The sequence below is a fragment of the Micrasema longulum genome, unplaced genomic scaffold, assembly GCF_059751315.1.
Source record: "Micrasema longulum isolate JH-2025_06_02 unplaced genomic scaffold, ASM5975131v1 h1tg000561l, whole genome shotgun sequence".
Lineage (NCBI taxonomy): Eukaryota > Metazoa > Arthropoda > Insecta > Trichoptera > Brachycentridae > Micrasema > Micrasema longulum.
In genome coordinates, this window is record NW_028277757.1 from 443,395 (window position 1) to 460,107 (window position 16,713).

The following is a 16,713-nucleotide window of genomic DNA, read 5'->3' on the forward strand; positions in this document are numbered from 1 at the left end:
CTACGTCTGATTTCCAAAGTATGCTTACACTTAAAACACTTTATTGCTCTTTAGTTCGCCCTATTCTTGAATATGCATCTGTAATCTGGTCCCCTCATTATGCTGTTCATATCAAGCGCCTTGAATCAGTTCAACATCGTTTTATAAGAAAAATTGCATGGAAGATGGGATTGGAAAGAGGAGACTATTCATATTCTGATATGGAGAGGTTTTTAAGCATATCAAGTCTTGAAAAACGCAGATGCATTGCAGATATAATCTGCATGTATAAAATTATGAACTGTCTCATTGATGCCCCTGAAATTTTGCAAAAGATTCTTTTTAACGTTCCCACCCGTAGACTAAGAAATAATGAAATGCTTTTCCTCGGTCACTACAGGACCAATTATGGTGCACAGTCGCCTTTGCCCAGAATGATCAGGCGGGTGAACGATCATCAAGATCTTGATTATTATGGTGTAAGGATGTCTTTCTTTACAAATCAGCTAAAGAATCTGTATAGTTAGCCTATGCTTTTTACTTAATCTAAAAAATCTATCATCTGTCTTTGCTGCTTATTTCTGTTCCTTATATTTTTTTATTCCTTTGTAAAAATTTCTTTTAATTGTAATGTTTATAATGGACTTTGTCCGTAAATAAATAAATAAATAAATAAATAAAAATGTATAATTTCCATTAGTTTACTGTATTTTTTAGATTTATCATGTATGTTCCACTGTGCCCCTAGGGGTGTTCCACTCAACCCCAGACCTGGGGCACAGTGAAACAAAATTCTGATCACGGAAAAATGACAATAATTATTATACATGAATATTTTTTGATATTTTTATTGTAAAATGATAAAGCAGACTGCTTAAAATTTTAGTTCTCACCACATGATGAATGAATAAAAGTTTATTTTTATAAAAATCATAATGCGTTTTTCATTCCACTGTGCCCTCTGTGACCCTAAGTATAAACTCTATACAGTAGACTTTCCGGTTACCCTGGTTTTGGTATATTCAGTGCTGGTAAGAAACTTAGAATATTAAAATAAGACAATTCCTTGGCACTTTAAGGTATGCACATTTTTATGTTTATTGGAAATAAGGTATTCAAGGAATAGTAAATCTAAACTCAGTGTGCACATAGTAGCCAAAAAGATTGAGGAGCACATTCAGTTATGTAAATGAATGGTTATTAGTACGTATGTTTACCCTGTAAAGGGTGTAACTAAATCACGAAAGAAGAATATCATTGCATTTAAAACTATGAAGTCCGCATGAAAGGGGTCAATGTCACCTGAATGTTACCATTTTACTAATAGTTATGTCATTGCCTAAAAGCCTTAAAAGGTAATAATATTGTAATAGAGGTATAATAGCTGAATCTACAAAGAATGCTGTATAAGTTCCACGTAGTACATGTCAGTCAGCAAAACAAAAAGTCTTACAATATCCAGAAACCCTATAAGGTGTGTGGGGGTCATAGTCCATTGATCGATGACACACACACACGCTAAATGATTTCACTTCAAATATAGAGCAATGACTGCAAGAAGCGAGTCACGCCAGTCAGCCCAAAGAGTCAGCCCAGTCAGCTCAACGTAGAAGATACTGGAGGGACCATGTGGGCAGGATGAGCAGTGACAGACTTGTGTACGCTGCAGCCAACGAAATCCCATCTGGACAACGTTCGCCTGGAAGACCGCCCAAGGGAGATACAGTTGGACCTCATCATCTCAGTATAATACAGATCTTATGATCTCTTAAAAGAAAAAGAATAGAAGTGCCTTAGGTTGCAGTAAGGAAAATTTTTTTGCCAAAATATTCAAAACTCAATATCTTATATCAAATATGACATTGGCCCTTCTTGAACTCATACACAGAACTAGGTAAGGAATAAAAATAAATGTACAGAAAAAATGTAAATCTTAGTGGCATAAAAATAACAATATATTAAAAATATATACCTTGACTTAAATAATTCATTAGTAAACTTCCTCGTTACATTAGATGTACGGATGTTTCAATTATCATATTCTGTAAAGACATTTTCTTTCAGTAGATGGTGTCAAAAAATAATTCACGCCATTTCTTTTAAAAATCCAAAAGTGATGTCACCCTGTTCGCTTTCTGTGCAAGCATCGGATATTTTCTAACCAATCAGGACGCATGTCGCGAAGTAGATCCATTTTCGAGAACGATCTTGCACCCAAGTCGAAGTAAGTCTAAACCGCAGTCCCGGACGGAGTCTTGACCACGGCAGACCTGTGCACCTAGCGCCAAGAAAAATACATTGCGAAATGCGCCGCTAGATCAAACCTGCACTCATTCGTTAAGCCCAGATCGGTAAAAATCCCCTCTTGTGTTTTTAACCACCCTTTCGCTAGGCGGGTACCATGAAGGCTTCCTGTCCGATCCCGAAGTGACTGTAGTTAAGTGCGGACAGTTTCCATATGACTCAGTTTGGTGCGTACGATAGACGGTTTTTATATAATTCAGTGTGTAAAACACGTCAAACTCTGGATTCAGCCCTGGTCACCGTGTCACGCCATAGAGGTGAAACCCTGGTCTGTCTTCCGCAGCGCGTGAGGACCCACATCTCACATAAACAACTGTATATTTCCTTCCGCCCACATTGTTAAAAGGCGACTGAATCCTTCTTTTCCCTTGAGGTAATTTTCACAAAAATGGCGCTACATAAATTATCCAACTAGATATATTGTTTTATTGAGAAATATATAATTGTTTCTACTGATTGTGGGTAAATGTGACTGTAGCTTTTTGTCTCGCTGCTAAGTCGAAGTTATGTCTACCCTGTTGAATGTATAATTGTTCTGATTTACACTTGATTTTTCATGCTTTCACCCTCATAAAATAAATATATATGGTCACATAACCCCATCATTTAACAAATAGTAGATTAGCTCCCGTCATTTTAAGCCGAAAAAAATATATACTCGACTAAATGAAATAACATCGGAAAAGAGACACCAGACGACAACCTCGTACCCCCCTTGAGTTTAAGAGGGGTCACCTTTCCGCTCCGCCAGCTAGCCGCTCAAAAAAGTACATAAGGGTAGGTGAGTAAACTGCCTAGTTTGTATATTTCTACCGGAGGAAATATCCCTTTTGCCACTGTATTCCACAGAGGAATTCACCGAGGTTCGATTCATTTTCAATGGATGTAGACAATTACAATATAAATGGACCAAACACACTTATCACTGTATGTTATTATGCTCCATGATCATTTTCAAGCTGTCCTTGGTGTCCCCCTCAGTCAAGTTGGTTTCGTATTGCAAATTCATATCTGGGGGCAGTTGTATGTGGTCCTTGGGGTGGGCGGGCGGGTAGCCACCGGTAGGGGCTTGTGCCTGGCTGGCCAGCTCCTCCGGGTGGCAGCGCTGCTTGTGGGACCGGCAGGCCGAGCTATAGGCGAACCTTTGAGGGCACCACGGGCATTGGATGGGCGTGTCGCCAGTGTGACAAGTCAGGTGCACCTAAAAAGATAAAACTCATAAACACATTAAAAAAAATACATTGAAATAAAATAACTTTATAAACCAACTAGTTTCGGTAACACTTTCTTCAGGCTTGTACAAGGTTGTGGTCCTATGGCTCGTGTCGCGGACTCGCGGATCAGAGGTCCGAGGCACCACACCTTGGTTCCCATTTTCTAATAGTGAGTTATTTACAACTCGTTAAAAATGGTCCCCAAAATTGAAATATTTGGGTAAATCATAAGAACGCAAATTTTTTCTTAAAAAAAATAAAAAATTATTACAAACTAACATAATATATATAAAATAAGTTTCAAACATTAAAAACTTTTTTTTCAAATTATACTAACCTTTTGATGAGTAAGAATTGATGAAAAAGTCGTGCTCTGCAAAGTGACTTATTTTCAATAGAAAAAAAATGTATCGGCCAAAGTGACGATAAGATTGTGTGGCATTGTCAATCAATCGGTAAACAAATAAGTTATCAATGATGTTTCTGTGCATTATCATCCATAGATGTCATTGACAATGTAAATTCTAAACCTTGACATATTCTGGGAATACAAGCGAAATAAATACCGCATCCCAACTGTGGGCCATAAGCTATTGGACCAGAATTTTTAGCCTCACAGTCGGGGTGATATGCAAGAAATGGTTAAAAGAAAAATGTGTTTTGATACGTTTGCAAATTTTTCCATTTTGAAGCCATTCTCAACTAGTCGTAAATAACCACGTAAGTTTTTTCCACTCATTTTCGATTATTAGAACCTACATTGTATTATTTTATGCTTGTGAAGTAAACAATCTAACTTACTTTGAGAGTTTGTCTTCGCTTGAAGGCTTTATTACAGAAGGAGCAAACGTGGCGACAGAGATCATCATGAACCAACAGGTGTTTGCGGTACGTCCGCCTACTATTGAGAACCTTGTTGCAAGTACCACACGGGTAGGATGTTGCATCGTGAGTATCTAAATGGGCTTTGAGATTTGATCCAGTCTTGAACCTAAAAATATATTTATTAAATTTTATGATCCGCAGCAACATTAGGATATTGGAATATTTTTGTATGTTTGCAGATCCATTGAAGCGTTGGGTTATGTAGCCTGATCTTGGGGGCTTTTCTGCTTATGATTATATATATGCATATTTCCATTCAACAATATTGCTAAACGAATATGCCAATGTCAGGAATCTGCATTTTAACCAGTTTTGAGTTATACCACAAAACAGCACATACGAAATTGTGTAATAAGATCAGGGTCCCGATTACAATGGGAAGTTAACATTTATCTTTAATTTTATCTACAAAGTAAAATTAAGTTTTCTGTATAAAAAGCAGAATATGCATACAATTTTTTCTTCGAAACATTTTCAATTATAGGTTACCGATGAAGATACTTTAAATGTTCATGCAAATATTCTCATTTTCGTACACAAATATCGGTTTTTCTTTATGGACAGTCGAAGATAACTCATTGTAATCGGGGCCCAGTTGCCAATATGAAGTTAATTTAGTAAGAATGATTTATATTATCACTTTGTATCCTTAAATCTCAAAAAAATCATTTGTCAGTGTCGCGACGATTTCTATCACAATTAACATTTGATTCAAAGTGAGTACTACCACTTATTCTAATATTTATTTTGGTATTTTGAAACAATGGAGCAGGATATGTGACTCACAGTCGTCTTACTTTATAGTGTTTCAAAATTGTAAAACAATACCCTCATCTCCTATATTTCAAGTTTTGTCCAAAGTAAGTTGGGAAACTCTATAACATTTTTGATCCACACAGTAAAGAACTTCTCAAATGTGTTAAATAGTCGATAACTAAAGGAAGCGTTACTTTTTAGGACAGCGACTGCATTGGAATAACTTCTCTTCACTATGGATTGCACGGTGCTGAATTAACTCTCCACCCGTACTACAAGCGTATCCGCACACATCACATATATAGCGCTTTATCTTCTCGTGTACTGCGCGCGTATGGCCCACCACGGCTGATTTGGTTGTGAATCTGAGAAAAATATGACAAAATAGGCATTATTTTTTATTAACAGATTTAGGCTTTGATTTATTTAAAAAGCAGCCATATATGTCAATGACTGATTCATCGTCATCATCACCATTTCCTTTTCCGCACCCGGTTGTGCATGGGGTACTGCATTAAGGTAAGGTGATCAGTACCACGTTTCAGGTGCCAATCCAGGAGCAATGGAATATATCAGTTTAAAGTATCTTAAAAATAAATGTTTCACGCCCACCCTGCCAGGAGTCAAACCCGGGATCTCAAAAATGGTTGGCAAATGCATCAACCACTACACGACAAGGCGGACTTATCTCCACTCGATTTCATCATTCGGGAGTTTTACCCGAAAGCAGCCATCGAGTTGAAAACACTAGTCCGGGGTTCTGGTTCCATTTTACACGCAGAACTGCATTCGTCCTCCCCCTGGACATATTTGTTATTTATTCAATTAATGAATTGACATATTGAGAATTAAACTTTTATAAAAAATTGTAACAAAAAGAGGAAAAAAAACTGATATGTAATAAAAGGTAGTTTTTGCATAAAATTCAGATATCAAAAATTTACAGCAAGAATGATACAGGATAAATTATGTTACGGTCAGCTCAAACTCCATTTTTTTATTTCTTAGTTGACATAATCAATTTAAGGAAAGCAATATATATTTTTATATTTCACAATCAATATTTTTTATTTGAAAAGTGATATTTTAAACAGTAGGCATTACTTGTTTCCACAGATGTTGCAGGGGTAAATGTATCTCTGGAAGAGGGGAATGTGAACTCGCTCATGAGAGCGCAAGTTTTCCTTAGAATTGAATATCTTAGCGCAGCCTGAGCAGCTGTACACGCGGTCAGGTTTGGGTACGTGGCGCATTTTGTGCTTGTCCAAATCCTCCTGGGTCTTCAAAATTCGAGAACATTGGTCACAACTGAAACAAGCCACAATTTTAGAGTTGTGTAACATGTTTTTTTATTGTAGTTTTGTCAAAAATAATAATTTGATATTAAAAGTATCATGTTTAAATTTTTAATTGCATTATACACAGTAAAACAGCGATATAACAAAACGCGATGTAGCGAAAAATGACATATATCGAAAAAAAAAAGAAATTTATTCCCTAAAACCAATTTTTCATACAAATTCCGTTGATATGTATAATAAAATCATTTTTGTCTCATACTAAAAAATGCCAATACATTTATGTTAATTTGTAAGGAAGTAAAAAAATGTTAAAAGATGAAAATATAATCATAGTGGAGCACGCCAACCACTACACTACAAGGCTGACATTTCTCCACTCGATTTCCTTTTCCAGGATTTTTACCCAAGAGCAGCCATCGAGACAAAAACACCCGTCCAGGGTCCAGGTTCTGTTTCACAGAAATGTATTCTTTTTATACAGTTCGGTGTGTGAAATAGTATCCAAAAAATATATTAGAGTCAAAAACATTTTGTTTATTTCCTAGCTAGGATTTTTTGGATTTTGGATCAACTATTGTTAGTGTATCGTCTTAATGGTACTGGAACATGGCAATCTCGTAAATCAAAGAGTAGTAAAACACTTTCGATTAGAATTTCCTTTATTTTCCACTTATTTAGAAGTATAACACTATCAAAACAGGGCGTAGATGTCAACTTGCGAAGAAAAGGCGTATAAAAATAGAAGAAGCGAGGTCCGTATACAAAGACAGAGTAATACGGCGTTCTATCTTCTCCGCCTACCCCCGCGGGGGAACGGCGTTAGTACACACTCCACTGATCAAACTAACTGTTCGACTGTCTCTTAATTCTGACCACAATCTGCCTGCGTTCCCCTCTTATAAAGGAGAACAATTTGTTTTTATTATAAAGAAAATGGCCGGCGCCAGTTAAAATTAAAGTCATACCCAAATATATTTTTCCTTAAGAGCCCTGTTTTACCTACTCTTATAATGTTACAAACACAATACACATTGTTTCTTATTCATGACACAATAGTCTAAAAATAATGATTAGGAAAAAATACATCTTTAAAGCTTCAAAACTTAAATACAAGTATAAGAAAATGTTAGTATTAATTACGTCATACAAAAAATTATCCATGCGCTTACGCGATAAGACATAATCAGAATACTCTAGTAGGCCAAATATAAAAATAAAATATTTTCAGAAATCTGCTCATAAAAGGTCTAAACAGTTAGTTTGAAATCCCACTTTGCCTGCTTTGTTTTCATCTTCAAACATAAATTGCTTAGACCTTTCAAATAACAAAGATTCCTTTTTTATTAAAACAAAATGCTGTGGTTTATAAGTGGTGAAGTTTCAACTGAGGAGGAGAAATTTACTAACAATTTGTTTAAAAAATGACACTGGTGTTTTAGTCGCAATATAAAAACATGAAATATTTGGGGATAATACTTGATTCAAAATTGACATTAAATGCAAATTTTGAACACGTTAATAAAAAAATATCAAAAAATATATTTTTCCTAAGTAGATTGAGAAATAAATTAAATAAAGATACTGCAGAACTAATTTACAAAACAATCATTCTTCCACATATAGATTACTGCTCAACAATATTATTTTTAGCAAACGAAGGAAATTTAAATAAACTAGAAATTTTACAAAATAAAGCGATGAGAATAGTTCTTAAGAAAAATAAATATAGCAATGTAAAAAAAATGAGAGATGAACTAAAATGGTTATCTGTAAGGAGACTTAAATTTAATATGTTGATATATATATTTTTTTATACATAAATTTTTTCACGATAAATTACCAAAATATTTTAAGGATAAAGTTGTCTTAAACAAAAATTGTCATGAATATGCTACTAGACAAAAGGATAAAATAAGACTACCATTATTGAAAAGAGCTGAGTCGCAAAATTGTTTGATGTATAAGGGTTTAAAAATGTATGATGAGATGCCTGAATGTATGAAGAATGAAAAGTGTCCGAAAGAATTTAAAAATAAATGTATAAGTTACTGTAAGAAAATGTAAATATATATAGATGATGTAAATGTACATAATAGTTTATATTAGTTTTAATATAAGCTAACTTAAGAAATAAATAAAATATTTTTTTTTTTTTAAAAATCAGTAAATAGAATGTTGCTTGACCAACTTTTTATTTTAATTTGTTTTAATAATCTATTGTTTTACTTCTGAGACTTGTAAAGTACTTACGCGAAACTGCTGGGATCATTGTGTCCAGACACATGGCGATATATGGCGGTCTTGGATCTGACAACACAACCACACTCACACTGCACTTTGGGTTGCTGTTTATGCTCCTGAACAATGTGAGATTTGAGTCGAAACCAGTTAGCGCAAACCTTCTGGCAAACGAAGCACGAGAACCTAAAACCATGTTTCGAGATATTTATTTTGTTTATTGGAGAAAATGAATAGATAAGCTCACTGGGAATATTTAATGAGCATGCTCTCTCTCTAAACACAACCATCTAGCTCCATTAGAGAGGTAGAAACGTTAAGTATATCGAGACGTAAAATAATATGCATGTGAAAAAAAAACATTCAACTTTTTATATTAAATACAATTTTGTAAAATAAAACATGTGCTGAAAAAACTGTTGGGAAGAAACGGCATATTAAATGGGCATTGGAACACTTAAAGACAACCTAATGAAAATCATTTTAATATAATATATTAATAATTTTTATAAATATTCCTAGGTATTTTAGAAATATGTTTTATGAGAAAAGCTGGTTCGGAACAACCAAGCGATTATGTTGCTAATGCAATGCCATAAGCACCATTTAATATGAATAAGGTTTAAAGATGTTTACCACTACAATATACTATGGGAGAAAACAGTTTTTTTTTACTTACGAAAAATATTTCTGTAAATTAGGATCTGATTTTTTGTAGGACCTTGTCTTGGATTCTGAATCTAGAGAATGATTTAGTCTTGTTTTCTTTTTTTTGGACGATTTAAGTTTTTTTTTCCGAGACTTCTTAGGTAAAAGGTCACTTATCGGATAATCTAGACCATCGTCAAATAATGAATCTAAAAATAACAGAAATGTATTAAGTATTTTTACTTTGAATGTAAAAACTAAAATATATATATATATATACAGTCGAACTTGGTTATAACGATCACGGCGAGAGGGAGTTCTCAGATGTAACAAGGAAACATTCATCGACATTTTAGTTTATGGTTTTTTCCATACATACAAGCTACTGCTCGGACTTACCGAACAAAAATATTGTCAGCAGTTGAGCGAAAACTCTTTGACTGTTTAAAAACATAATTTTTAAAACAAGAACCTGAGAAATAAAATCTAAACGGGCGGCTAACTTAGGGCCGATGCCACTGGGCACTACATTACAATTTACAACTTCTTTTGTAGTTTATTAATGACATCTTTATTTTGGGGGTTTTTACGTTTTTTTTAATGTTCTATGGTCAATGCACAATAAACATTAGGAGTGTGTGATGTCAGATCAGTTAAAAGCTAACCCTTAAAATCTAAACATGTCTACTAATAAGAGGAAGTGTCCCTCAATTGGTGAGTGAGTGGCAATTATTTGAGAAATAAAATATGCTGCGAAAAATCTTGTGGTGTGGAATTTTTTTTCTTATCCACTGTGTAAATATTGTGGAAAAATATGTTTATTTATCTGCATTTCAAATTTAAAATGTAGTATGTTTGTAGGCATTTATTATAACTTTCCTTGATGGTTTTATTTTTTAAATTATCTTTATGAACTATATGTATATTTATTTGTTTACTTAGTGATAATATGCAATGGCGATTGGATTTAAAAAAAACCTTTCTCTGGTAAAACGAGTAATGCTTGTAACGAGCAAATTCAGTTGGTCCCATCTTCCTGGTAATAACCAAGTTCGACTGTATGTAAAAATACAATAAATTGAATTACTTGAGATATCATCTTCCTCTATATCCGCGACTTCTATCTTAACCTGGAAAGGAAAAAGCAATGTTATCGTAAAAAAGTTTCAATAGTATGATAATGTCTGAATAAAACAAAAATCCCATATTAATTAGAGGTGTGTTTCTCACAAATGATCAGGTCTTACTGACAAGGTCGGAAATATTGAACTAAAGCCACGTATCTCACATCTCGGTCATCTAGTTTGCGAACAAGAAGAGCGCTGAACTAAATGTATCTTCATTCATTGGCTACGATTGTATTCTAATCTCCGTACCGTAACTAACTAACTACCTACATGCTCTGTATCTGTAGAAGGTACATACATGCCTCTACTGACTCCTTTGTTCCTTTCTGTTTCTGTAAATCAGTCATTGCCCAATGCAGGTGTTATTAGATATTATATTAATATTATTTTATGAATCTATAGGTACTATTTACATTGAGAATTCAGTTGCACATAGGAAATAGGTACTACTGACATTACAACGACCGATGAACCAAAAATTCAATCCGTTTATAAATATGTAAAATTCAATTTATTTATACTAATGTTTACAACACGCATAATGTACCCATGTGTACATCATGATATGCATGTAAGATTTATAAACTTAATATGTTTCTTTACTTTTTAACTATGTTAATACAATGTGTACAACTTGGCTACGGCCGTCAATAAATAAATAAATTATTTATGTTTTATTAATACCCTTAAATGCGAGCAAGTGGTTAGTTTGTTCGCTGGAGTTTATTAGATATTCTTTACAAAAATAGCTTTTATAAAGTAAATCAACCTTGTTTTGAAATCTAATTTTAGTACTGATTTGTCCCATAAAAAAAGCTTAATAGTATTATTTATGTTTTTTTAATAAATAATTGATGACAGTTTTCTACAGTTGTGCATTATTATAATATGTAAAAAAAATACGACAAGAAAAAATTGTGTTGATAAACTAGCCTAAGTAAAACATGTTTGTTTCAAAATCAACAATATATCTTATCTCAATTTAGCAATCCTTAAATTATTACATTCATATATTATAATTGTTTAATTCATAGAAGTAATATTTATTATTACATTTGTTTCATTCACGAACTATAGACATGAAAGACAAAAGGAAACTAAAGATACTAAAAGAGCTAGTGATACATTTAGATCAATTGAACTACGCTTGGTCATTTTGGTGATGCAGATCAACTGATTGATGTGTACAGGCGACAGGGTCTTACCTGCCTCTAATATTGATGGTGATCTGGCAATATGCATTATCTAAAAAAAACAGTATTTTACAGGAGTGAATTTGAACTCATTTTGAGTTTAAATCGAATCGGGTTGTGGTCCTGTGGCTAGTGTCTCGGACTCACGGACCAAAGGTCTGTGGTTCGAATCCCACTCTACGCCAACCCGATTCCCGTTTTCTATAGTGAGTTATTTACAACTCGTTGAAAATGGCCCTCAAAATTAAATATTTCGGTAAATCATAAGAACGCAAATATTTATTTTTAAAAATGTATATTTAAACACTAAAACATCTTCAGTGGTTTAGGCGCTCGACTCACACAGGGAAGGTTCCGGGCTCGATTCTCGGTGAGAACACCAACATTAAATGTGATATTTCTCTAGCCTGGGTATTGTGCGATATAATTCACCACTGTAATTGAACCTCCTGGCCGGTTGTGGTGCAAAAAATAGTTATATTCCAATATGGTTAGGCATTTAATGAATTATTTTAAAGCAAAAACGCTTCATATTACGGACCAGAGTATATGGCTTCATAACTTGTTCATTGCAGTTAGGAAAAACACAAAAATGAAATAAGATGGAGATATTGCCAGATCCCTCTATATTAGCATTGAGTGGGAAGAGCAAATAAATTAAGTACTAGTACAGAGATCGGTAACCTATGACGCGTGTCAGAGGTGACACGTCAAGACATTTGTGGTGACACACATAATTTACAAACGATCTTTACTTGAGAACTTCAAGACAGCATCCGTTGACTTGAGGTCCAAACTCATGAATCTAGAAGAAATCATTTGGAGAATAGGGAAAGAGGGAAAAAAGAGGAAAAAGGAAAGGAGGGGAGATTAAGGAAGAGAAAGGAGATGTTTCTTCAGACGTGATTTAAACAGAGATAATGTAGTAACATCTTTGATGGTGGATGGGAGATGATTGCACAGTCGAGCCGCATGGACACTATATGAGTTAGAGAAGAAAAAGGAATTGTTGATGGGTATTAAGAGAGTGCCTTGAGAATTAAAACGAAGAGGTAAACCATGAACTGATAAGCGTTGAAAATTTTCACGCAGGTATATAGGAGCGTTAGGACTATGAAGTACATTGAACAGAAGTGAGAGGAAGTGATAGTCTCTCCGCTGTCTAATTTTGAGCCATTTCAGTTGCCTATGATAATCAGAAATGTGGTCATATTTCCTAAGACCAAAAATGTACATTATGCATGTATTCTGAAGTCGTTCAAGTTTATCGAGTTGCTCACAGCTTAAATCAGTCATGGAAACATCAGCATAATCTAGAATGGGTAGTAGTAATGCTTGTACAAGGGTGCATTTAGTTATTAATGGGTAAGAATTTTTGCAACCTTCTAAGTGAATGTAGACTGAAAAATATTTTGCGGCTTAATTCATTAGTATGAGCTCGCCAGCAGAGATGTTAATCCATTTGTACTCCTAGATTTTTCATCACTACGAGCAAGATATTTTGAATGCTTGGAACCGACTACTGAACGCTTTTGGCACTCTAGCGATGTCTTTACTGGCAATATTTCCATCGACGTACTCTGTGAGACCTTATTCTCAGTGTTAAATAATATTTAAATAGATAAAAGAAACCGACTGACTGATGAAGTTTATAATGCTTGAAGCGAGTAAAGTTTTTTCAGAATTTTGACATGCTAACTAACAAAAAAAAAAGCTCAAAAGGCTAACCATCACTGTTCTAATATTTAATTTAACATAGCAGTATTAAATATAAGGCAATCACCCATTAGTCATTCTAAGAACGATTGATAAATTATTATGGTAGATAGAAAAACATCACTATCGTGTGATATAAAGAAAACTTCACATGTATCGAATTCATTGCTTCTAAATTAGGATTCAACAAATAATATACTTCATAGCCACCCAAATGTCCATGAAGTAATGTGCTAGAGTAATTGAGGGGGTTAAAAGCAAAAATGCCACTGTCCATGATCACTGTTTTTAGGACGACCAACAAAACCAGTAGCAAAAAGACTACTTCTTTAAAGTTCAATGTGCATATTCAACTTAAAATGAATATTCTTTTCACTACCTGTAATACTATTGACAAGTTGTACATTAAACTTTTAAAAAATTGTATTTTCGCTACTGGTTTTGTTGATCTTCCTAAAAATAGTGATCGTGGACAGTGGCGTTTTTGGACCCTGGATGGTGGATTTAGGAAATAAAAGGCAGTTTTATATTCAAATTATTTCTAGTAGCTATACTTCTAAAATAAAAGATAATTAATAATTATTATTTGATAACAAGTTAATATCGCACAAATTAACAAACCTTAACATCCACGTCTTTGATATCATCAGGGACGATCTCCAAATCAAGCTCACGTTTAACCATCTTATATAAATCATCGTCTTTGCTTGTTTCAGGGTCTCCGATTAACTTAGTGAAGAAATTCTGCGCCCGCAAGCACTGCTCAACGTATTCGTCGAATGATTTGATTTTGACAATGCAACATTCGCAAACTTCTTTAGGAAACACATCATCCTTAGATATCTAAAAACAAAAATGCCTAGTTATAAAACTGAATGAATATATTGAAAGACCTTAGGCGCTTATATTAATAAGAGTATTTACCGCTATGTCAAAATATTTTAATATAATATCAGCCATATTCATATATTCGGACGCATCTGTCAGTACATTTGTCATACTATGTCCTCCGGGTGTTGCACATAGTCTACATATGCCTTTCATAAGCGATGCCATTTTTCATGATTTATTTCATCTCTCGCTTAGTTTTACTTATATTGAAACAACTGGAGTATAATTCACATTATTTATCACATTACGTATATATGTACAACAATCAAAAACAATTTTGCAATTTGCTTTTTCTATTTCGAATTTCGAATCAGCTTTGCCAACTTCATCAAGTTAAATTCTGTCAGAGACACAAATTTCGGTAGACCTGCAAAAAAATCGGTAAATAGCTAATAGACGGTAAAAAATAGCTCTTCTCTAGGATTTTTTTATTTCCCTTAGAAAAATTAAATAGGTACAAAGGCGACATTTTTAAAAGTTAATTGGTGACCTTTCTTTTCGTACCCCATGTTTGTTATTGTGAACCCAATCAGTCGTATAAATGAGTAAAATCCAATAAAAATAGGTAGATCTATGGAAAGATCCGTAAGGCTGGCAACGTTGTTTGTATTACAGCCAAAGGTAATCCTCCTACACCACGGTCTCTAACAACACGGTTTTAATCTAACACTATTAAAATTTTACGAAAACCCTCCTACAACACGACTTCTTACAACACGGTTGTGTGTATGATATATTTGGCAATCATCTATTAAAACAGAAAACAACTCTAAAACTCAAAAGGGAGCTGGAAAATCGCTTGTTTTCATACCAGAAAATCTACGACGACCTTTTCACTAACAGCAATTAAACCAAAATCACAGACATTTTAAAGGGGGTAGAAAACGCTATAAAAATTTCAGAGAATGAAGGTGGAACATTCAAGCTTCAGTTCAGAGCAACAATGATAAACAAAATCATTTAATCAAAATTCAACGAATTAAAAAAGTTTTTTTACTGCTTGACACATATGTAATTTTTTAAATTCTTTTTTTAATGGCAAAAATACTCTTAGGAATTTTTTTGAAACCTATTTTTCCTTTTTGTAGTCTGCAAGACTTAAATTATAACCTTAGAGTAATAAGAAAATATAACACGGTTTTACATTATAGAGCGCTTTATAAGAACCTGTCTTTCGTGTTGTATGAAGGCTGCCTATATTTTACGGCTATTTGTTTCCTTTATTGATACCTTTTACCAAGGCATGTTAATATCGGTAAAAAACGAGTTGCCTGCATGTTTTATTTACAAATTATATATTACAATAAGCATATGGAAACGACAAAAACAAAAAAGACAATTGATAATAATTGTGTACACGGCCATTAAAATAACGCATATACTGTGCAAAAATAATACAAAATGTTAGTTGTAATAATGTGTTGCGATCATCATTGAAGTTCTTCGAAGGCATCATCGACACTAATGACAAAATCAAGAAAGAAGTAATGCGTTATTTTGGACATGGAAAGTGAATGGACAGAGAAAGGACGGTTAAAAGCATTTACCATCCGAACTTTGATGAATACAGAAAACGAAGAAGACCAAAAAAGATACGGCATTACCGAATTCAACAAATACTTAAAGAGTGACATGTCAAAAGTTAGAATAATCGACGCGCTTGTTTGAGAAGATGTATGAATATGGTTGAAGCTAGTATGCAAAGACAGTAATGTTGCGTTCTATCCTCTCTGCGTAAACGGTGTAATAATAATAATAATATTACTACAACAAACCATTATTTATAATTTAACAGATTGATCAATTTATTTTGTTTATGTTTCGATGCATATCTACCTAACTTCTTATTGAATCTTTAGTTAAAAATCAAATTTGTGATTGCCAGTTGCACAAAAAAAGTTGAGAAATAAAATATAGAATAGCCCAAAAAACTAACATTATTACTTTGTGGGTATCTGTAAATATTACGGATTTTACCTTTTCTATGTGCATGTTTTTAAAGAAGCAGGTGCGTCAAATGTAAAAATTATATATTTTTTTACATATTCATAATGCCTTTCTCACTGCATTCTTTTATTGTTTAAATCAGAAATGTTGCATGATAATGATTCAGTTTTAAAATACTTATATACTTGTCATAAATATTTGAAGCTAAGCTTTATATATTATGTACACAATATTAATTTCAAGCCACAGTATATTATTTGATGCAAACTCTTACCAAATTAGCTATCGAAAAGGTTTCGTTTGAGTTATTTATACATACCCATAACAAAATCAATACAAAATGGTATTACTTAACTAGTAGGTATGTATTAAGTATCGGGTTTAATAAACAATATCGATCTACATAATGTGACTCATAATTTTTATTCGGTATTTTAGCGCAATAGTTTCGTTGTTGTTGGATCAAGACTAATCGTTGACATCATTGTAACTTGTGTGAATGATTGATATAACA

The 16,713-nt window shown here is 33.5% G+C and overlaps 1 protein-coding gene across 1 annotated transcript; it reads right to left on the reverse strand.

The window, feature by feature from the left end:
- Positions 1-1,045: 1,045 nt before the first annotated feature.
- Positions 1,046-14,593, reverse strand: LOC148280601 (uncharacterized). The gene is made up of 9 exons (XM_088228098.1): positions 14,286-14,593; positions 13,983-14,204; positions 10,413-10,455; positions 9,357-9,534; positions 8,690-8,863; positions 6,243-6,446; positions 5,333-5,503; positions 4,299-4,488; positions 1,046-3,484 (listed from the first exon to the last, which is right to left on the reverse strand). Exons 1-9 carry the CDS (start codon positions 14,415-14,417, stop codon positions 3,206-3,208), a joined length of 1,593 nt encoding a protein of 530 aa, XP_088084224.1. The 5' UTR covers positions 14,418-14,593; the 3' UTR covers positions 1,046-3,205.
- Between the last annotated feature and the right edge of the window lie 2,120 nt (positions 14,594-16,713).